General features: G+C 40.7%; 1 protein-coding gene across 2 annotated transcripts in view; it reads left to right on the top strand.

The window, feature by feature from the left end:
• The window catches only part of LOC308412638 (receptor-type tyrosine-protein phosphatase N2-like), a 228,846-nt gene that overhangs the window by 159,966 nt on the left and 45,132 nt on the right, over positions 1-23,748 (top strand). For both annotated transcript variants that reach the window (XM_080907154.1, XM_080907155.1), the window contains 2 exons: positions 12,816-13,028; positions 22,959-23,156. In XM_080907154.1, coding sequence (XP_080763280.1) covers positions 12,816-13,028; positions 22,959-23,156 — 411 coding nt within the window. The remainder of the gene's footprint in view (positions 1-12,815; positions 13,029-22,958; positions 23,157-23,748) is intronic.

The following is a 23,748-nucleotide window of genomic DNA, read 5'->3' as shown; positions in this document are numbered from 1 at the left end:
GAATGGTGGGTCACAGGAATCCAAAATACTTGCACCACACAAAGGACAATGGTTTGGTGGTCCTGGGCTGAATGAGCTGTCATTTTGTTGAACAACATGAGAGACAGCCTTTCATTTCGTATCCATCGGTGACCGTTTGAATATCACACAAGCTGTTTGTGAGTATCCAGGCGATGATGGCCTCTGATGTCGTTACCATCTGACAGAGCTGACGGCGGAGTTGATGGCCGTGTCGTTCTGAAGCCGTCACACAAAGAGGGAGACATAACTGTTTTTTAAGGTTGCAAGTTGAGTGATGTTTTCCGAGCTCATTATGTGGAGATTGTTGGTCTAAAATCCTCTGTTCATCCATAGTTAATGACAGTGGGGACTTCTCACTCTGGGTTCTGTGAGGCTTCAAGTGATAGCAGAGAGAATAAAGTCAAGTAGTCTCATGCGGAGAAGAGATCTTAATGGTCGCCATCAATCTTCTCATTTTACATGTCAACAAAAAGAAACAAAAAAAACTTAAAACCTCAGCAAAGCACCGTGGAAGTGTCGTGCAAACAAATTCGCAATCTCGAATTACGACTTATAGCCAACAAAAGGAGCAGTGGAGAAAACGAAATAGTTAGTTCTGACTAAAAACTACCGGGGCAAGGTCAGGTGTGAAGTTCACAGTGAAGGATCCTGGGAGAAGTTTTAAAAATAACAGTTGGACTACAAACACAGGGTAAGTATTTGGTCTCAGACATATCTGCAGTTAGCTACCAGTATTAACATTGCAAGGCCTCATTCAGCTGAGTAGATGCAGGTTGAACTCAAACCCGGCTATATAGCATGTGGTCGGCCGCTCAATGCACTTAGCTAAGCCAGCGCCCAACAGGCACTTTAAATCTAAAATGCTTGCGAGGATCACTTGTTTTAACAGGTAACGTGATGTAGGGCTGTGCAATATGACCAAAATCTCATATCCCGACATTTATCGTCCCGACAACGATATATATCACACAATTTTTACATTTTCTGTAAATTCTGTGAATCTTGGGCAACTCGACTTGTGTGAAGTGCTTTCAGCTGGATGTTGTGTACCTGGAGTCGAGTCATATGACCGATGCATGAAACTATACATTTTTAGACATACGGTAAGTGTAAACGGCTGCAATTTCTTTGTATTTATTACATGATGTGCTGCGGGGAAAAGCCTGTTCTAAGGTTTACTTTTTTTTGCACCTCACCTCTCATCCGTAAACACTCTGCATACTATTTCACGTGATTCCGTTTATTTTGAAAAATTCATTTAATACCTTCCTGACTGGTATTAAATAGATAATTTGATAATGGCTTTAATTGGGTTGAAAGTTTAATTCCTTTATCTTAATATATACAACATATCTGATGTGCTGTTTTATCATTATATTTTACCTGGGGTGCAGAGAATATGAACCAGCTTCAAAGGATGCAGAAGTGGCCAAAAAGCGTCTGCAACCATCAGGTTTGACACTACAGGATTGCCAAGTGTTATGTTAAGAAGACATTTCCTCCTTGTTGAATTTGGAAAAATTCCCACTTGTGAGAATTTCTGTGCTTGAATCTGGGACACAAAATTGCTAATTTTACCAAATGGTTTGAATTTTTCTACCCAGCTAGCACCATTTCCCCCTTTTAACAGCATGTTTCCTCTACTTATGTCATCCACGGAAATCTAGGATAGCATGTTCCAGTTGTTCCGTCAGCAAAGAACAGCATGGCAACTAGGATCCAGGAAGTCCATTCAGTATGAGTACAGTGCTCCTTTCAGATAAATCTGATCCTTGTAAAGAAGAGCACCCACAGCACCTCCCTTTACACTAATGTGCATGCAACTTGTGGCATGTAACTGTGGCCTCGCCGTTTACAGCGATTTTATTTAGTTAGAATAACTGCTAACTAAATAAAATCCAGCTGAGTGAGTGTTCATAACCTCATTTACAAGTCTTCATGATAATCACAGCTACCTGTTTTCAGGCTGCTTTATAAAATGTACACACAGACTTCAGGTTTAATAAAAAATCACCTTCATTCAGTTTGTGAAAATGTTAACAGTGAACAAATGTTAGAGTAACATAGTCCTTGAAATAGAAAGATTCAATCTTCAAAAAGCAATTAAACACAGGGAGTTGTCCAAGTCTGAAAAAAAGAAAGCGATATTGCAAAGAACTCTGAGGTAAAATTACGCCTCTGCTAAACAGTTAACTTGGTAGCAGATGTAAATTCTGCTGCTCCTGCTAACTGTCTTCACCATTAGTACTGGAAGCTAAATTTTCCAGAGAACAGTCCTAAAATGGAAAGAGAAAAAATATCCAGTGAGTGGCAGCTCTCTGGGCGAAAGTGCTTTGTGGATGTCAGAGGTCGGAGGAGATGTGCCAGACAGCTTTGAGTTGATAGGAATGCAACAGTAACTCAAACCACCGCTCATTACAACCAAGGTATGCAAAAGAGGATCTCTAAAAGAAGAACTCATTAAATCTTGGTCGAAAGATGGGCTACAGCAGCAGAGGTACTCCTCCTGTCGGCTAAGAACAGGAAGCTGAGGCTATAATTTTCTGACTTGGACAACAGAGGGCTGGAAAAACGTTGCCTGGTCTGAAGAGATTCTGCTGTGACATTCAAATGGTAGGCTCCGAATTCGGGATAAATGAAATGAAAGCGCAGATCGCTGCTTTGTTCAACTAGTGGCGCTGTAATGGTGTGGGGGATATTTTCTTGGTGCACTTTGAATCCTTTAGCAGGGCCGGCCCGTGGCATAGGCCGTATAGGCAAATGCTAAGGGCGCCGTCCATCAGGGGGCGCCACGCCAGTGCCATAAATGTTGAAAAAAAAAAAAAAGTTGGTACTATTAATTCTAAATACAAAAAATAATCCCACGTTAATTAAAATGCAAAGTAAAGCTTATTTAATAGAAACATTATTTGTTACAACATTACGCCCCCCCCTCCCCGCACGGTGCGCCCCCTCCCTCCCGGTATCATGGTTCCTTTTGGACGTCACCACATCAAAAAATCAACACAAGATGTCAAAACGGCCAAAACTGTCAGGTGGCCAGGGAAGAAAAAAGAGAAAAGAAGAGGAGGAGAAACGAGAAAAAGACAGAGGTAGGTAACGTTAGCCTACATGAAATTATTTGTCTGAATGTGATAGTAACCTAAATTTTTAGCATTAAGCTAATGTTACATGATTCGCTAATTGCTAATCAATAAATAGCTAGTTAACTGTTTTAACGTCAGTTAATATTGTGGAGGGGGCTAAATTGTTATGGAAAATAATAATGTAACGTTAGGTAATTACAGTACTCCCACCTTTCCCACCATTCCTCATTTGTATTCATCTTTTAAGCAGGTGTTTTTTGTTTACATTGTTATTGCCTTCTGGTTAGCTAACGTTTACCCTGCAGGTAATAGTCACTTTTCCACCCCTGTATATATTACAGTTGTAAGCCTAGTTGTTAAAGTGCACATCATTAATGTTAATTAAGCAATATCACATGAGAGGGAATGCTGTTTTTTAATATGAGCACTGCTGTGATTCGGTCAAAGATAATCATAACATAACATTCTCATATGATATTATACTGTTACTTTGCATTCTGCTATTCAGCATTTCACTGTAATGGTGACAATAAATTGAATCTAATCTAATCTGCATATCAGTTAACATCATATATATATCTCTTTGGTTTTTCATTTATATTATATCATTTCATTTTATTCCTGGAATCATGTTTTTATTATTAGACTTTAATACTCAGTGGTGTCACATACTCCTGTCTTCAGATGCACTGTTGAAGTTTCTAAATCCCACCCCTGGGCCATCTACCACATCTACCGCTGCTGCCTCCACTTCAGCAGCACAACCCACCAGTGATGCAGCATCAGCAGCACAACCCAGCCATGATGCAGCAGCATCGAGCGGTCTTCCTGTTGCCTTATTTATATTGTATTTTTAATTTATTTTATCCAACTTGTTGACACGTTTTATTGTGTTTATGTATGTAAAATTTATTGTATTTCATATATTCATTTTTTATTTTTTGTATTCATTTATTTATTCATATCTTTTTTTATCTTGTTAATTATTCTGATTGTGAATTTGCTTTCTTTAAGTAAAAAAAAAAGAAGGTCAAAGACAAAGCTATTCGGTTTCTTGTGAGTACATACACTACACTGCCGATGTAGGGGGGCGCCACCTAAAATCTTGCCTAGGGCGCCAGATTGGTTAGGGCCGGGCCTGTCCTTTAGTATCAATTGAGCATTGCTTAAAGACCACAGCCTACCCGAGCATTGTTACTCATTTATGTACATCCCTTCATGACCACAGTGTACCCATCTGCTTTCAGCAGGACAACAGTTCATGTTATGAACCACAGATCATCTGATAGTGGTTTCTTGAATACGGCAGCGAGTTCACAGTACTCAAAAGGCCTGATCTCAGTCTAATATAGCGCCTTTGGGATGTGTTCAAAAAGCAGATTTGCATTATGGATGTGCATTCAACAAATCAACAAATCAACATTCAACAAATCCATATTGACAAGACAGCATGAAGCTGTCTTGTCAATATGGAAAAAAGTGCATCTTTCTTCAACTATGACAAGATATCAGCTTTGTTGTAATTTCTTTACTCTCAGCTGTGGGAACATAACATTTCAACACCTTGAGATTTATTTCCGGTTGGATGGAGGAGTCTCCTTCTTGGTCGCCCATTTTTAACCAAACCTTAATACTGCTCTTAGTCACATAAGTAACAAAAAATCATATCACACATCCATAACAATCTAAGTCGAAAGATAAAATAATTTATCAATTTAAATAAATCTCAAAGCACTTTCTGTATTATTTGTATTTATGTACCATGAGACGCTCCACTCACCAAGAAAAATATACTGTATTGTACCATAACAATGTAGCTTGCTCTGAGTACATTTTATAACATTAATATTATCAATATTTACAGTATTAAGCTGGAAGTGGAAAAAATAATGACAGTATATGTGCACATCTGAGTTAATATATTGGCAAACAGATGTCTATGTACATATCCAGCAAGTACGTTGCCACATGAATAATCTGAGTGGATGTATTTATCTTCCTTTGAGCAAATGTTTGGCCTCCACGTGCTCCTGAGTAAAAGCGTCTGTCTCTCCCACTGTTAGTGTATCAGCTGTTTGGTGCTATGGGAAAGTATTTCCCATAATAGGTGGACCAAACTAACCAAAGTTCTCTAGGTTGGAACTGCTTGATTGAGAGTTCAGAGTTAACACATTAACACTTCTGCTTATGGCCTGATGTTAAAACTGATGCAGACACATAAAATGCAGGAACAGGTAGTATTGCATTGTGTGTGTGTGTGTGTGTGTGTGTGTGTGTGTGTGTGTGTGTGTGTGTGTGTGTGTGTGTGTGTGTGTGTGTGTAACAAAAACAGAAAAACAGCAAGCGATTTTCATGTTGCTAAAAAGGAAGAGGAAATCAAATACAGGCCACCAAAGCTCCCCAACTTTGTCACTTCCAGTTCTTTTTGCTTGCGTTCAAAGCATCGAGAGTTGGACCGATGGGAGGTGGGAGGTACCGGTCAGCCCCCCCTAAACTCCACCAAGCAACTCCCTGCCCCCACCCTCCTAGCCCTCTCGGCACACAGAGGAGAGCAGGGTCTCCGCTGCCTGCCACCTCCAGCTGCCACCAAGGAGGACAAAAGATTGTGTGGGGGTGTATGTGAAGGAGATGCGGGGGACTGAAAAGAAAGATGAACTGAAGAGCCCCACACACACACTCAAACACACACACACACACACACGCTCCCCAGGAAGGACCTTGTCAACTGCATTAGGCAGCATCTCCTCTCTTTGCCCTCTCTTTTTAATTTTTTTTTCAAGCTGCAAACACTGTTAAGTTTGTTGTTTTTCCATCCACGCACACACAGACAAAAAACCCCAACAAACATCTGACATCAGGAAAAAAAAAATTCTGACTCAAATGCACAAACACACATGCAAGTACGCTGACAAACACAGCTTCCCAACTTAATTCTGTAACGGTCCACGTTCGCTGCAGCTGTTAGTCCTTTTCACTCTCGCCAACAATGATTACGAAAGAAGAATAGCTGGATACAGTAAACTGAAAGACATAAATCAATCTGTATGTGATTGTTTTTTCAAAGCTATGAGCAAATATTTGGTAATGTATTAAATAAAACTAATATTTTTCACATGCAAACAGTTAGGTCACAGTCAGGTCCTTCAATTTAAATCAAAACTGCAAGTAAGCTGTCAGTTTCTATTTGTTATACCGCACAAACAGCTCACTTTCTGTCAATAGTCATACACATCAATACTTTTTTTTTTTTTTTTTTACGAGTGAGAGAAAAATCTTTTAGTTCAGTGGAAGGAAATCTACACATTTTTTACCTTTAACTATGCCCTAAATCCCTTCTACGAGTAACAAGTTTGGGAAAGAAAACACTGCATTGCCCATGGAGATAATTCTGCTTAAAGAGAAATCTTTAGTCGCCTGAATTGTCTTGAATCGAGCAGCAGTTTCTTGGCAGCAGAGGACTGATGTGCCTGAAGATATTTCCATTTGTTCCCAGAAAGCAAACCGATGTCGCCACATCTACAGAATAACTTTAATTTGATTGAAGGAAAACAAGATTTTAAGAAGCAGCACGAGTCGGAATGACTTGTAAAAAGGAATGTCCTGCTTTTTTCCCCTTTATTCCCTCTCCTCCTTTCCTTACAGCCTCGTCCCTTTCCTTTGCCTCCTTCCCTCATCCTTCCTGTCCTGTTCGGGGTTTTTTTTTCAATCCTCTCTTCGTTTTCCCCCCTTTTCTTTTCATTCCCTTTTTACTCTCTTGTCCTCAACTCCTCTTCCTCTCCTCTTCCTCCTCCTGTCGGCAACATGTGGAGCCGTAGCCATGGCAACAAGGGAGGTGACATGTGCTGTAGACAGGCAGGGAATGGAGGGAGGGATGGGAAGAATATAAGGAGGAGCCCCACAGCACATTTGTAGTCTCTCTCTCCTTAAAAAAAATAGCATCATTCCTCCCTCTGGAAGTGGAGGCTGCTCGTCCTCTCCTCTCTTTTCCTGTCATCTCCTCTCCAAACGTATCTTGAATTGCATCAGGAAGAAGACAGGAGAGAAATCTTTTGGTGCATTTCTCCTTTTTTTTTCTTTTCTTTTTTGTTGTTTACAAGGGATGAGGTTAATGGCATAAAAAAGAAGAGGGGGAGGAAAGAAAGCTGGGAACTTTCTTTTCTTTTCTTTTTTTCCAAAGGAGAGAAAGGAGATGATGGGAGGAGATGAAACTCCCTCTCTCTCCAACTCACTGACTCTCTCCTCCTCCTCCTTTGGTATGATGCTGTCTCTGAGTCTGTGGAGTCCGTGCAGCCGGAGTGGAATGGGAAATAGACGCAAGAGGAGGTGTCTGTTGCATTACCTCACCATGGATTTTTGGTAGGTTTTAATTGTTTTGCATGCTAATGTGGGCTGATTTTAATCAGTACCCACAGCTGTCGAATTGTCCCACAAATCTTTGCGAAATATTAAAGATGATGGGTCTGTTCTGGTGTCGCTCTTTTCAGTCATTTCTCTAAAAGAGACGAAGAGTGTGCCCTGGTTTTAAACACATTGTTTTTCAAATACAATATTGCATCAGTTTAATTTAGAACCTAGTGTGTCGATAGAAATTCCTTCGCTTGATTAAAAATTGCCTAAAATTTGTCCCGGAAAGTCGAATATTTTAAAGGTGAACGCGCAGTGGGAGTATCCGTGGAGTTTAGACAGTGAGTGACGGCGCACCGTGGTCGAGGGGGCTTCATGCAGCTGCATCTCACCGTAACATTGTAATAACATTCAGTTTAATGGGATTTGCTGCTGTTTTCATTTTGCTCAGCTGCCGCCTCGCACTGCTGGAGTGCGAACTTTAAATAACCTTGTGGTTTGTTTTCTTTTTGTTTTTTAATGCTGTGATATTCATCTTCGAGGATTGCCCTAATTTGTGTGCAATTTGTGATATCGCAGAAGAATCGGTTTAATCCGGTGAAGGTGAGGTGAAATGAATAGAGTTGTTGCTTGGTTTTTAAGTGGGTGCTTATACGAGCAAAGGATCATTTTTTTCTGTTTTGTGCAAAGTTTGACTCAGGTGCATTTGAATTTGGGTGCGTGCAGTGTGCAGACATCAGTGCACGGCGTTCGAGAGTGTGTGGGTGTGTTGTTAAAAGACATACATACATGCAACTGTGCACCAGCAGATGTAAGTACATGAAATGTAATGTAGTCATATTTCTTGCAATGCACGCATAGTAAAAATGTACTTATTCATACATCCCGCTATATGTGTGTGTGTGTGTGTGTGCGTGCGTGCATACATGTGCATGAATGATGTGTTTCTCTGTGCTTGTTTGCTGAAAGGTTTTCTTGAAACCCTGGTTGAACTTTTTCAAAGGCCCGGAATGAATCAGAGGTGAGGGATAAATCTTTTCTACAGCGGTCGTCGTCCAGGAAAACAAAAGCTGGCCGGCGCTCTCCCTCTGACCTTTTTTACCCATTCTGAATAAGCCGGAGCCGTGCAAATCCATCTGCCTTTTGTCTATGGAAGCCTGGCTAATCCACACCCCCATTCACGCACACACATATACACCCCGTCACACTCATACCGACCAGGAGACTTAACCGCTCCACCACCAAACGTCCACGCAAAACCAAAGACCAGAATCATTCGTTTTTCCGATGAATGATTTACTCACATTTTTGAGGAGAGTTAACCTAAATCTATTTTCTTAATTGATTTAAGTAAGGTTTTAGTAGTAACAGCTGCAAAGAAGATTATTGTAAGTCTATGGAATTTAGGCTGCTGCCCACATAAGTAAGATTTTAACACTAAACTGCTTAAAGAAATTCACCATGTGATTAAAAAAACAAAAAACAAAGGTGTTCTGCTATTCTTTTTGTTCTTTTCCCTCCTGTGTAAAGGCGCCTATCTGTCTGCAGGGAGTGTGTCTGATATTTGCTGAAAAGAGATGAACCTAGCAGCGTCTACAGCCAGACAGACAGCCGGCATCCTTGACGGGCTACATTAATGCTTTTCAGAAATAGTCAGGAGGCACTGCACACTGTATGTCAAACCACATTTGCTTATGTGAAATGAAGAATTTGCAAGTACAATCGATTTTTGTGGGAGCAGATGGACAATGGAAGTGGAAGCATGAAAGGAACTCCCATCTCCCCTCTGCCTTTGGGGAGAGAACATTCTTCTTTCATGTTCAGACGCTCGCTCAAAAAGTCTTGATCAGAACGGCCGATTTACTTCCAGAAACAAACAGGATTTCTGTAGCTTTTTTCTTTGTCTGTCTGAACCATGAGAAAAATACTTCCGAGCCAGGAATGATTTAGATTAAAGCCTGAATTTCTGTTTTAATCCGTCCAGCGATTCAACCCAACAGTCGTAGTGATATTCCTTTTTCACCTACAATCACACCAGCAACGTGAACCAATTTACATTTCCTTTCATTTCTATGTGCTGGGTTGTAATTCACCTTAGATTGAAAGGGTTAAGTCTCGGGAGTGAGAAACGATGAAGGCCTTAGAACCGCAGAGACGAGCAGATTGCCGCTTATTACTGGAAACATACAGTACAATATAGGTAACACACTTACATCGAGTACAAGCTTTCGAATGCAAGTGTTTAGTTTCATAATGCATATTACCGAAAAGGCTGTACAGTCATTTTCACAGTAATGGCTGCATGCGTTGGCTCATGTGTGAATGTTCCACCTCCCATCCTGAGCAAACATTTGATTTTCACTCATTGCAAATTTCTGCTACATCTGCCGCTGCAGCTCGGCTAGAATGGCTGCTCGTTTTTCATAGCTGTGAACTAACAAGTCATACGCCCTCAAGTCGCTCTCTCGCTCTCTCCCCCTCTTACGCTCAACACACACTCTTCCACCCCCCTTTTACTGTTACTAACAACTGCAACCAAACTTGATTAAGCAGGTGGGGTCAGGCTACATTTGTTTGAATCAATAGACAGACATGCTAGGCAGCCATGATAAAGAGGCCGAGGGAGGAGGTGGGATCAGTGCGTGCGTCTCTGCCTGTGTGTGTGTACGGAGTGGGGAGTGTGCTTTGGAAACGCCGGCATCTGTCCCGTGAAAGATGACTGAGCTGTTACAGTTAGGGCCTTGAATTATGGGCCATTACTAGCCAAGCAAGATGCAATCCCTCTCCATGAAACTTAATTTGACAAAACAATGAGATGACTCGGGGAGTAAAATGACAAATGAAGTTATTCGATCCGCGGGTTTAAAAAAAAATACATTTTGCAAAAGATGATTGCAGTGGAAGCATGTGGAATCAGCAATAATGCATTATTAATGGGCTTGCCGAGCCCACAACGCATACAGGCTACTGCTCAGCTACTTTTGTTTATGATGCTTTCTTAACGGCTGATATTTTTTGCCGCGATCTTTTACATTAAAAGCGCATTAATGAGGAGAAACATTAAAAATACACAAGCCAACCACAATCAATTGCGTCTGCTCGTGCAGATGTGTAATGCAACATTAGGACAAGCAGCCATATAAATGTAATATAAACAGACTCCCTACATTACTGATTCATGAACAGGCTCTATAGTAAGTTGAGTTTGCAGATAAATCTTTAATGTGCCCTGTACTTCAAAGCTGAATCACAATTTTTACTTCTCATACATATATATATATATATTTTCTTCTTTAATTCAGAGCCTTACTCGGAGACAGCCGCTGTTTTTTTTGTTTTTTTTTTTCAGGGCCGTCACATTACTATGCGACCAGCTTTTACAGTATGGCTCAGAACTCCCCAAGCAAATTGGACACCCCACAAAGCATCGGACAACTGTTGTCCCCCATTGTGTGTGTTTTTGCGGGCACTCTTTATTAGGTGCTGAATGCAGCAGCAGCAATGAATGAAATCACGGGGTGGGGGGGAACGATGAAGGGAGGGTGCATTATCGAGTGATGATGGCGGTGGGGTGGGGGTCACTCCCCGAAACCTCACAAGAATTCCAGAACAATCTTTAACAGGGTAGAGCGGTCCTTTTCCCACCTCCCAGGGTTTCAGGGCTTCTCTGTGCTGACAGGCAGGCAGGAGGGATCCGACAGGACTGCCCCTTTTCTCCCTGCTGCTTTCAAAGCCTCCTTTCCATTAACTCACCACGCCACACCTCGCCTAATCTCCGTGACCTCTACCACTGAGGGACAGGGATTTTTTTTTCCCGCCCCCTCCCTTTTTTTTCACCCTCAAGCTGCCTTTCTCCAGGGTTGAGAAAACCTTTGTTTTTTTTCTTTTTGAAATCATTATTTTTCTCTGTCAGAATACAAAAGTAATTTTAAACAAGCTTAATATGCAACATAAAATTACAGCTAGGACAAACTAATGATGAGTGCAGCGATAAGCATAGTTATGTGCTTGGGACCATCAAGCGTTTGAATTTTTTGTACCCGTAAATGAGTGGTAATCTCTTTTGTGCGACAAAGATATGGGGAAAAAAATGGTTCCAAATAAGGAACAAGTCAAGAAAAGCTGTTTTTGCGATTGATTTCTTTTGATAATTCTTTGTCAAGAGGAATTACAGGCCTGTCATTGGCTATGCAATTTGTAGCTCTACTCTTTTGGTTCTTGCCTCGCTCTTTGTTGGCAAGATCATTATGCTGTGCGTAATAACGGGGAATTATGTTGCCTATTGTTAACTAGTAGTAGTCAGGTAAAATGCAACAGGCCCATTATCTGGAGCTCGCTGGTGTCTGAAAATGAACAGCAAGCAGCAGTCGGAGCTGCAGCTCATAATGAACAGCTCAATAAGACTTACTTCTCCGCTCTCAAATGATTGCACATTCGTGAAGCAGTTCAGACAGAGACTTTTATCATACAGTATGTGTCCATTGTGTTATCTTAAGCAGCTGACTGGTTGAAAAGAAATCTTTAATCTCTAGTTGTTTGCTGAAGGATCTGGTTCTCTCACGCTGGATTAAATTGCAGCTGAGGTCGGAATTGGCGAGGCACTTGCTCAAGACAGCAGAACGTCTGTTGCCTCTGAGCATGGTGGTAGAAAATTCCTCCAATATAGCAAGCGGGGTGTTGAGCTGTCTAGAGACATCCAGAATGCTTTACTAAACAGGAGTTTATGCATTCTATGCACTCCTGGGCACAGATGGTGGAACAAACGCTTGTGATTATACTTTTCATCGAGCGCAGTGATATGCATGTTTATGCGTTTCCAAAAAAGGAAAGAAAAGAACCGTGTGATTTACACTTTCATCTACCCATGCAAAGACAAGCATTATTTTGGAACCCTGATTAGTAGCAAAAATAATTCGCGCTTATATTATCTTGTCAATCGAAGGATTCCAGTGTGACTTGTTTTGGGGGGGTTTTGGCCTCTTTGGTGGCTGCTTTAATCCAGGAGTATCAGACCATGTGCCATGAAGCTCTGAGAGCCTGCAGGGTTGTTCCAATCAAACACTCTGCCAGATGATTTTGCAGATTAGTTCCTCTTGTCTGACTGATCAGTAAAATCACCTGAAAGCATGCACACTCTTAGGTACACAGCTTCGCACCCCTGCGGGTTTTTTTTCTTCCCAAAAGCACCTGCTTCCATCACGACCGCAGTCATTTTTAGCAGGGTGGATGAATCAAAACCCTTATCTTGACATTGGCAGCACCACGCTCTACCCATTGAGCTGCAAAGAGAACCACTCACCGCAGATAAAAATAGTAATAGACGCAATTTATTAACCAATTCATCTGTTCTTTTGTGGCCCACAGGGAAGCCAGATCAACCAGATCCCCACCAAGTACAGCCAGACAGAGTCAACCAAGTTCCTCATTCTCACCGTCGTGTCAATCCTGTGTATCGTTGGAGTCCTGCTGGCCTCCACCGTGGTCTACTGCCTCCGGCACCGTTCCCACCACAAGATCAAAGAAAAGCTCACCAATTTGGGAACAGATACAAGCAGCGATGCTACCGCCACCTACCAGGTAGGAGTTGTTACTGTGCCATCTGTGCACACATTCACATTATACATATATATTTATATTAGAAAAATGTGTTGTGTTTATAACACGTGAAAGATGCATAAACAGGAGTTCTCCTGTGTGTGCATAACATTAAGAAGTGGAAGTTTTGTGGACCTTCATAATGAGAGAGCCTTTTATTACAACCATATTTTTGCTTCTTGTAATCGTCATCTTGCAACTGATGGCAGCCGTTGCTTTTTCCTATTAAAGCAAAACAGAACAACGCGATACGTGTTTATTATTGAGGTGCACTGTTTTGTTTTTACAGTTTTGTATTACCTGTACTGTTTACAGTAAATCTCACACGACATAAATAATCCACAGTAAGATTTGGTCACAAATTATATATTTTTTTAGGACTCATCTTTTTTAGATTATTTAAAAAACACGCCAAAATGCACTATTATTTTTCCCTATGTAATTAAAAATTGAAATTTTTTTTAAATGGCTTGAAAATCCCTGCTTTAGTCTCCGGGGCTGATTTTGTGATTTAAAGGAGACAGACTCTGTGATTCTCTTCTTTCAGCGTCGCCTTCACTCTCGTGTCGACATGTTTTAACTACGTTAATGGTGTGTGGTGATTGCTGATTGTCTCCTGCTATAATTTGTTGTCTGAGACATGAAGTAATATCACCAATCCAACAGGTTTTCCACCTCGAGTTATTTCCATTCCCTCCTCTGCTTGCGGTAATTATCCTTTGGCCGGAATAGCCAAGTGTGAAATTTAATTTACAGAATCCAATATTAAGTGGCTTTTTGAGCAAAGAATTAGATTGAGATTTTTCCGTCTCTCTTTCTCGCTCTCTCTGACCTTTTCCCCACCACGTTTTTAAATGAGAGTAGTCCTGTGAGCATTGATTTTATAATGAGCCCAGCTTGGCCCCTAAGTGCTTACATTTTATGCTCCTCTTCAGGGATTTTTACCTCCTGAAATAGACTGTGGGACTGCGTCAAAGGTTTACCTCATCACTGCTGACTTACAGATTCACAATGTTGCTTTTTGCAAATAGAGATATTGCTTACCAGTAAGAGAGAAGCATCCCTTACTGGTTAGCGAGAGAGGTTTCTAAAAGACGATTCAACATTCATGCCGCTAAAAATTTCATTAAAATTAAAAATCTGTTTTGCACGAGTGCCCTGGCCAGTGATAGGTTGATCTCAGTCTACATAAAATATTTGTTTTTCCTCAGAGTGAAAAACTTATCTTCTCGGTTACTTAACTCCGAGAGTCACTTTAAGCTTCTAATTGAAAAATGCTAATTAAAATTCACACGTAAGGCTGTGTTTCCGCTTTATTTATCTGATTAAGCGCTTACAAAAACCTTTGTTGCTCATTCTTGGGAGGTTTCAGTCTTGCTTTGCTCGCACTCCCAAAGCTCTTCTAGTTGATTCTCTTTCCTCTGTCGTCTTTATCGAGTTTCGACAGTGAGCCGCCGTCATCCTCAGTGAAAGACCTCAGTGTTCAGCTCCCATCTTAGCCGTGTAAACCTCGTCTCTTTGTCAGCGCTGCTGTGTAGAGGGCTTCCCTGGGCTGGAGTCTGTCTGTGTGTGTGTGTGTGTGTGCGCGCACAGTCTCCAGGGCTACATGCAATTAAAGCAGACAGGAAGCGGCAGGCTGCCTGACGGCCTTACTACTGCAGCTCCTTCATGCTGGCTGTCAAATAGACACAAATATGCACAAACACATGCGTGCTGTGTGTATGCATGCACACTCTAACCAACCGCTGCATATTAATGACTCTTGCCCTGGGCGCGTTTGTTTGAGGCCTCGCTTCACATCCTTACACACGCACACACACACCGCCTTCCAATCACGTCACCACACCACCACCTCCCTCTGAATCCCCTCCACCTTTGGCTCTCAGCTCCCCGGCTCCCAGCGCGTCAGTCAAGCAGTTACGGTGTAACGGCAACGTGGGATTGGCCGACACCAACAAAGGAGATGTTGATTGACAAGCGTCGACAGAGGACTGTGTGCAGCGTGTCAGAGCACTGGGCGGGGAGATGGTGGATGATGCTTGTCAGTCAGTCAGTCCCTGGATTACTCTGTTGCCAACATGGGAGTCTGCAACGTCGTTGTCAGTTTATCTTTACATCTGATTCGAACTTTTATCTGCTACTAAAAGTCTTTTTTCCCCCCTCAAAGCAGAGAGGAAACTATCCGCTCCGCAGCGTGAGATCATTGCACTAGATTGCGGCGAGGCTCAACTTTTTGCATGGATGTTTTTTTCACAAATCAAGAGATATCATCTTGAAGCATTATCATTTTTAAAGATATCATCACCCACACCAGGAATTTTCTTGAAACACGAGAAATGCTTTGATAACTAATGAACATATTTGCATGTTTTTTAAGAAAGAAAAAAATATAGACTTGTTACTGATGAGGGTTTTTTTTTTTAGCTTTTCTTTTTTGGCGTCCCTCAGCCTGCCTTACTCCACTTTCACAATCTCTCTCTTTCTCAATTCAATTTCAAGGACTTTCATTAACATCATAAGATCTTAACATCGCTAATGAATATGTGCAAAATGCACTTCCAGTTCATCTCAGTTTAGATTAAACAAGCAAACAATAACTCTCGTTCTGTCCTACACCTCTGTTTTCTCTGTATCCCTTCTGTTCTTTTCTTCTTTGCTCTGTTTCTGAAGCTTTTTTTTAAAGTATCCGTTCTATGTATATTTTAATTATAATTTACTTTACTCCTTAAATCCCTTTTCCTTAACACAGATTCGGTTAGGTTGCCCCTTTTATTTGCTAGTTTGCTTAAGCACAGAGGAAGGGCACTTGGGTGAAGGCCCCTGAATTTGATTTGGTCAGAGGGGCATGTAAACAGAGGTACCCCTGTGAGCCTGACAGGCTCTGCTGGCACACCCCAAAAGCCAACCTTCGTCCCTATTAGCAAGCTTTTCTGAAAAGGGGGTGCTTCGGGTGGCACGTGCCTCCCAGCACTTACACGCCCTGTGCTGCCCCGGGGCTGATGTATGATTCGAGATGGTCATGTGGCACCAAGTGGATTCCCTGGCATGACGCCCATGAGAGGGGGTTGTTGGGGTTTTTCTTTAACCTTTATTCATATGGGAAGAGTTGATGTGGCACATGTGCATCTTTTCCACATCATGCTCTTTGATTTTCTTCTTTCTTATTTAGTGGCTTGGATAAAAAAGGCCTGTGTCAGGAGCAAATTTAGTATGCACTCTATTTTTGACTTCTTGTGAATCTGTGTCTTTTTACCTGCGAGTTTCTTAGTTTCATATAGCAACTATGCTATGCTAACATTCTAATAATTAAAAAAGATTTTAAAAAAAACTTTTTCAGATTGCTTTTAAATGCTGACATCAATTTTAATAATGATTCCTTCCCTCCCAGACAGACCTTTCTTTTGATCGAATGGATTGTGTCTTAAAATCAATTTAAAAAGACTTAAAGCTCTTTAGAGACTGGTACTCCATCATGCTGAACATATACTGTATATCCACCCTTATTTATTGTCAGATCTAATGCAGTAGTTGATCTAGATGACTCCAAACCTTAGATTTGCCAAAAAGCATTTCATTCATGAGTTATACTTTCATTATAAATTAATCGAGAAGGCAGCAAAAGCCAGTATGGATTTCCTGGAAAGATAATTTTTTCATTTGCTGCATTACAATATCTGCTGTTTGGCACAGCACTGGGCTTTTGGATGACCTTGAATACACTAACAATAGGGGTTTCGCTTAAAAGCATCTAATAGACTGCATGGATTCAGTGCCACTGAGCAGAAACAAGATGTAATGTCTTTAGTAAAAGACTCAGTGGAACCCAACTGTTACAGAGTCCCAAGTAATGCACGACCGTACAGCATGGCTGCTTTGCATTCAGTGCACTTAGCGTACATGCTCGTAAACAAGCAAAAAGTTGAAGGTGGAAGGCTGTTCACTCGTGAGTGGTCACGATTTTGAATCAAAGAAGAAAGAGAGGGAACGCCAACCACTCTTTAGTAGGCTTTGAGTGATATTAGTGCCAAAGGCATTAGCATGTGTTGTTTGGTGTTTCTGTCAGTTTAGTCAAAGCTGGAAAATACGCATCAGACTGGCATGCTGATGATAAACCAAAGTCATTAAAGTGATGAAGTGTGTATAGTTAAAATCAATAGAAAAAGAAAAAAGAAAAGAAAGACAGAAAGAAAGAAAGAAAGAAAGAAAGAAAGAAAGAAAGAAAGAAAAAGATACTCGTGTTTGTATGGACACTGCTCCGGGATGGGGGAGGTGTTGGCACTGTAAATCTGCACTGTTCACACTCTAAACCTGTCCCGAGTTATATTCTTCCTTCACATTATTTTATTTTATTTGATTTTTTTTTAAGCTCTAATTGGCTCTCGGAGGGAAGCCATTTTGAGGCAGTTTTAATTACATCATAAAAAAATTTGCTGCAGCTGCAAAGTTCACCGTGTGCAGTTGTTCTGGTATGAATGCTGTTGATCATGTGTGACAAAACGCCCACAATTCGGTGTGATTGAGCGGATTGAACACAAAAAATGGAGCTCAGAGGATGTAGCAAAAACAGGAAATCGGGCAAACTGGTGTAGTTAGCAGCCAGAAGGATATTTATGGGGCCTATTTTGGTCTTTTATTAAAGATTTGACATTGGGTAGTTTGTGTGGTGCCATAAAACCCCCTGTGTGAGCTGTGACAACAGTCTGTGTGTCTTTCTCAATACTTCGCGGGGCGATCGTGGCTCAAGAGTTGGGAGTTCGCCTTAATCGGAAGGTTGCCGGTTCGAGCCCCGGCTTGGACAGTCGTTGTGTCCTTGGGCAAGACACTTCACCCGTTGCCTACTGGTGGTGGTCAGATGGCCCGGTGGCGGCAGTGTTTGGCAGCCTTGCCCCAGGGTGGCTGTGGCTACAATGTAGCTTGTCATCACCAGTGTGTGAATGTGTGGGTGACTGGTTGTGTAAAGCGCTTTGGGGTCCTTAGGGACTAGTAAAGTGCCATACAAATACAGGCCATTTTACTTTTTCGCATTTAAATGTTAAAACAATAAAATATATCCTGTCCTTAACACTAGTGAGCATCATTCATAAAGGGACGTGCAGCCTTTAGTGTGGTCTATACCTCCAACTACTCAGAACACATCAGGAAAGTTAGTCATGCCAAACACATCTCCAACAGGGTCAGTCAAGGTCGTAATGGGACACCTCATCATACAATAATGCAGTTATCACACAGCTAACTATTTAATACATTAATCATTTGATACAGAATATCGATTAAAGTGGTGTTATTACGAGATAAGATGATTTACAACCCTGAACTAACAGCACTGCAGATCTGTAACCAGAGACACACGGCTAAATCTGATAAATCCACTTAGCCTCCATCCATAAATCAAACATTTGAATAAATAAGAGTAATACTGTAAAACTCTCCAGAATTACTTCTCAGTGTTCTCCATTGACTCAGGAACCCTGAGAAATATTTCTACATACACTGGAAAGTAAAAATCCACATGGGAATGGATGCCAACGTCAGTTATGCTTATGTAATGATAAGTAATGATAACTGACGCTGGGATGCCCTTATTGTGACTAGTTTTAATAATGACATGTGAAAGGGCTGTTGATCTTTTTTTATTGACAATTTAATTATTTAATATATAAAATGTCATCAGGACCACTCAAAATAGTTTTAAACCCTAACCCAAAAGCTGCCTTCAACTTAAAAACAACAAACTTAGATGCTAAATACTTACATACTAAACCTAAAACGTGCTAAAAACAAGGCTGCTGCAAAGCACTGACACTGCAAGTCTAAAAATAAAAGCAGCACTTGAGACTTTACTTAACTGTAGGTCAGTGCTTCCTCTAACAGCTTCTAGTACGCACTTCTTTTAAATCCAAGCGTGTTTATGTTTCCCCACCACCGCCCGCAGCGCCGTCAGAATCCCCGGGCCAGGCATCGAAGCACTTTAATAATCTGCACACATTTATGAGATCATTGTCAGCGTGCCGACCTACGAGAACATCAGACAGATCAGATACGGACTAATGAAGGCCTGCTCACATTACCTCCACCGTCAATCAAACACAGGGTCAGTTAATCATCTGCGTCTCTCTCATTAAGAAACACAGATACCCACAGAGTTTTGGTCCAGGTCTCCTGTTGTAGTCACTGTCCTTGTAGGCTCGTGCAGGTGATGTATGGCTTAAAATAGTACAAAGCAAAGGATGTGCCAGGTAACTGTTCCTTTACAAATTTACTCAATTATTAGATGATTTTATTTATTTATTATTTAGATTTTATTAACCGGGTTTATTTGAAAGCCTGCTTAATTTCCAATGCAGAAGGCTTATTTCTGTACTACCTATAAACCTCGGCAGGTTCAAAATGACAGCAAAACTTCAGCTATTGTTAGACTAACAGGTTGTCTGACTTAAGGAAAGATTCTAGTTACAGCATTCAAAGAGGTTGGGTATGAGACAGGAAGACAATAAAAACAAAGCAATTATACACCCACAACCAAATCAGCCAATTGGGCAAACAGAAACAAAGATTCCCCCAAGGCCCGTCTCCAAGCTGCATTCAATTTGAAAGAGATTTATTTGAATATAACCTGTTGTGTGTTGAACCATCTCATGAGCCAGGCAAATGTTACACCTGTGGCAGGTGAGCTACACAGCCTTTTTTGCATGGCTGGGTCTAAATTTCTCAATACTGAGACTATCTTATACAATCCTTATTTCTCTGAAGCCCACTATTTAAATCAAGAGATTACTGTCTTTTTTAGCCAATTTTCTTCTGATTGGCCGCCCATCCCAAAGAATGAGCAGGTGGGCAGACCAGACAGAGTTGTGTTCCTGAAATAACTTTATTAAGGATATGTCCTTAGAAATCAGAGAAGAGCTTTCTGAAGGGTGAGCTTTTAATAACAGGGTGTACTTCCACACATGTTGACCTTATTTCAATCTTTGGTAGAGTCCATCTCTGAAACAGGATACATGTTACAGAAAATGAGAAAAAGCACAGCAGAGTTTAAGCATGTTGCTGATTGGAAAACACTTCTGACACAACGCTAAAACCAAGGAAAATGTACTCTAAAGACTGTTTCTCATCATTTTTCAGTAAAACAAGTCATCCAACACTGTAAACGCATTAAAACAGTGCACGCTATTTTAATGTCGAGTATACCCCTCTGCTTGGCCTAAAAACCCAGTCAAATAAAGGGTTGAACACTAAATTAGCACATGTATCTTTCTCTTTTTTAAAGGAATATGCCCTCCAAAAACACTACGATTTTTTTTAAAAATGTTGCCCATTCTGAGAAATCAAAATATAATCTTATTTTATAAAATTTTTTGAAAGAGTAGAAAAGGCAACCACCTTCATCATTCTCAATATTGCTAACTTAAATGCCATTTGAAAAAATGAAAAAGTTCACCTTTAAAGATATTTCAAAAAACAGCCAATTGTGTTACACGTGATGGTTATCGCAGAATACCACAATGCTATTTTACCGTATAGCAACATCTTTAAATCTTTAGCTTCACAGTCTTAAACTTTTGTCTTTGAGTTTCTTTACATCCACACATGAAGTGCTGCGTTGATAGTTTTTTGATGTATGTTCAAAACAAAACTGAGGAAATTAGATCGAAACATTATATGCCACAAAATAATCAGTAGCATTTAAACATGTCAGATAAGGTCACAGATAGTTTTAACTGTAACATGAGGGTTTTAGTTCTGCACATCTTTGTTCTGGATTATCAAAAACTGTGTGTTTTTCCTTCCTCTTGTATCAAGTGGCACAGTCATTCCTTACAGCTCACTAAAGGTCCTGCTGGGAGTTGTGTAGAGAAGACGCAGACTGAAAGTTCGATGTGGTGTCAATATTTCATTGTGGTCACGTATCCAGAAAATGACAGTTTGCTCAGGCGTATGAAGATATTGTACTTGCTGCTAAGAAACTGAGCGGCATAGTTTGCCAAAACCTTTTTATAAAGTTTTTTTTTTATGTATTCAGGGGAAGCTTGCTGAGCATGCATGCTGTTTTTCCACCAACATCCTGGAAGCTGGCCAGCATTCAGCAGTTGGTTGTTAAGTGTCTGGTTCTTTCACCATTCCTGCCCAGGTGTTTACAGCCAGTCGGAAGGATTTCAGTTTTGCTCAAAATGTCTTTTAGTTTTATTCTTTTTGTTGTGAGTTTGCTGTTTTTTCGTGTGTTTTGTTTGGTTTTTTACTAACTTGTGATTTACAGGAGCATGACTACACAAGTTGTCACTGAAAGTTGTTTATGAAGGTCAGAATACACTAAGCCCAATTTTAATAGCAAATCCCATTTTCTGTTGCTTGAATCCACTCTTTACTCACATTCACTCATTATGCCCACAGTGGCCCTTTTTCATTTTTATGATTTTAAGCCTTTTAGATTTTAGAGGACAAAAAGAGAAATAATAAGAACACTCACAAATACACATTATAAAGAAGGCAGGATTTTTTTGGAAGGAAATGCTAATTAACACGATGAAACTAACGGTTCTTAATGAGCTCAGGAATGTTACACTCATATGTACAGAACCCTCAAGTCATTAAATAAGCTTCATTGTTCCGCTGGCAAAAGTTTGGACTGTCAACTTTGATTCTGAGAACTTATGACTGACTTCAAGTGATGGCCATGTGACCTAAAACACTGCTTTTTAAATGTGAATTACCTATGTATATGGGGTAGCTGGTGTTTTGCAGCTACTCTAGTTTTAGGCAGTGCTGACGTTAGTCCATTTCTCCATCATATCCATTTTGTGCTACAGTTGTTGCTTGCCAAGAGCTTCAGCCTTTCTGGGATGTACTGTGTTATTCTTCAGCTGTCTGTTTTTTCCATCACAATCAATCACTTTACAGAAGAAGTGATACACTATTTCGCCAGGGTTAATTTTTCCTCTGAAATGAGGAAGACAGACATGGTACAAAAGGGTACCAGCCAGTGCTAACTTGTTAACATGCTAAATTCAGTTCATTCCAGTGTTATTTTTATAACACCAAATGACAACAATGGTCACCTCAAGATGCTTAATATTGTATGGGAAAGACCCTAACATAATACAGGGAAACCCCAACAATCAGACAAGCCTCTATGAGCAAGCACTATGGCAACAGTGAGAAGGAAAAAAAAAAACCCTTTAACAGGAAGAAATCTCCAGCAGAACCAGGCTCAGGGAGGGGCGGGGCCATCTGCCCTGGCCGGTTGAGGGTGAAGGGAGGGAGACAGGAGCCAGAGATTAATCAGTAGCTGTCTCTGTCACATAATAAATAAACCTCTTTGAAATAAGATCAGAGTGATTAATTCTTCACTTGCTTAGTTGATTTTACTGTTCAGTTATTTTAAAAACCAACCATGGTGTGTACTGTACTATTAGCTGTTGCTCTAATAATTAGTCCCTGGGCAGCAATTATGAAGAAACCAATGAGTGTTAACCAGCCACAACTTTATTTGACATGTGTCAAATAAAGGTCGGTTCAAAAGCTTGCTAAGATTCTGATAATAATAGTGACCACAACTTCAACACAGCAGCATACGAAAACATTAAACTCAGCTACCACCATTACTGTTCATCAAAGAGAAACAACCTCATCAGATGCAACTGCAGCAAAAGCAAGCTCTCAGTCTGTCTCCATGTTTTAGTGGGGTTTTTATTTTACCGTTTACAAACTGTCAGGTGTATTTATTCACTTCCCTTTGAAGGTAGCATGCTACAGCAAGGCAACATTATCTGCTGTTAGTTCTAATTATATCAGTAGTGTTAAGATATTTCAAACAAATTTGTCAGCCAAGTGTCGTAAGTCATGCATGAGTAAAATACTACTAGGTCCCACCTACGTGACGGCAGTGACTAATCTGTAGCGCCTTCCTTCCCGTAGGAGCTGTGTCGGCAGCGCATGGCAGTCAAGCCCCCAGCCGAGCGTCCGGAGCCCATCTCCTCCAGGATCAACAGCGTCTCTTCTCAGTTCAGCGATGGCGGTCAAGCCGTCAGCCCCTCGGCACGGAGCAGCATTTCCTCCTGGAGCGAAGAGCCCGCCCACTCAAATATGGACATCTCAACCGGTCACATGATCCTGGTGAGTTTCCAGCTGAGCAGTTTTGATGTAATCATCACACAATACAATGTGAAATATGTCGAAAGCAGCTCACTTTTTCACCACTAACAGCCCTGCAAACATATTTCATGTGAAAATAAAAATACTGGATCTGAATGAAATTTTCAAATGACGAACAAACTTTAGTCCACTACAGTTTTTAACTAATTGGCACTGCTGGGTAATAGAGCTATCATTTTTAGAAATAGAAATTGTAGTTACCTCAATTTTTTATAGTATTCCTAATCCTTATTAGTAAAGAAAAAAAATACATTAGTGTAACTGATTTTTTTGTTTTGTTTTCTGTAAAGTTCATAATTTATCTTTATTTTAAATAGAGTACCTTTCTTTATAACACCAACACACGTGCACCCTATATTACACACCCAGAGCTGATGAAATCAGTTTATTTTAAAAAGAAAAGAAAATAGAGAAGAATAACACTAGGCAATGGATCCCTTGGTTAAACTAAATGTGCCCACATCTCGAGTGGTTTAGCTTTTCATCCAGCAGAGCCTGTGTTGTGCTTTTTGGTGTTCGTGTTTCTACGAATGTGAATGAAAAATGCATCAAA

Source organism: Rhamphochromis sp. 'chilingali' (assembly GCF_963969265.1).
Source record: "Rhamphochromis sp. 'chilingali' genome assembly, chromosome: 16".
In the NCBI taxonomy this organism is placed as follows: domain Eukaryota; kingdom Metazoa; phylum Chordata; class Actinopteri; order Cichliformes; family Cichlidae; genus Rhamphochromis; species Rhamphochromis sp. 'chilingali'.
Note: the sequence above shows the minus strand (reverse complement) of the source record. Positions and strands in the feature narration are given on the sequence as shown.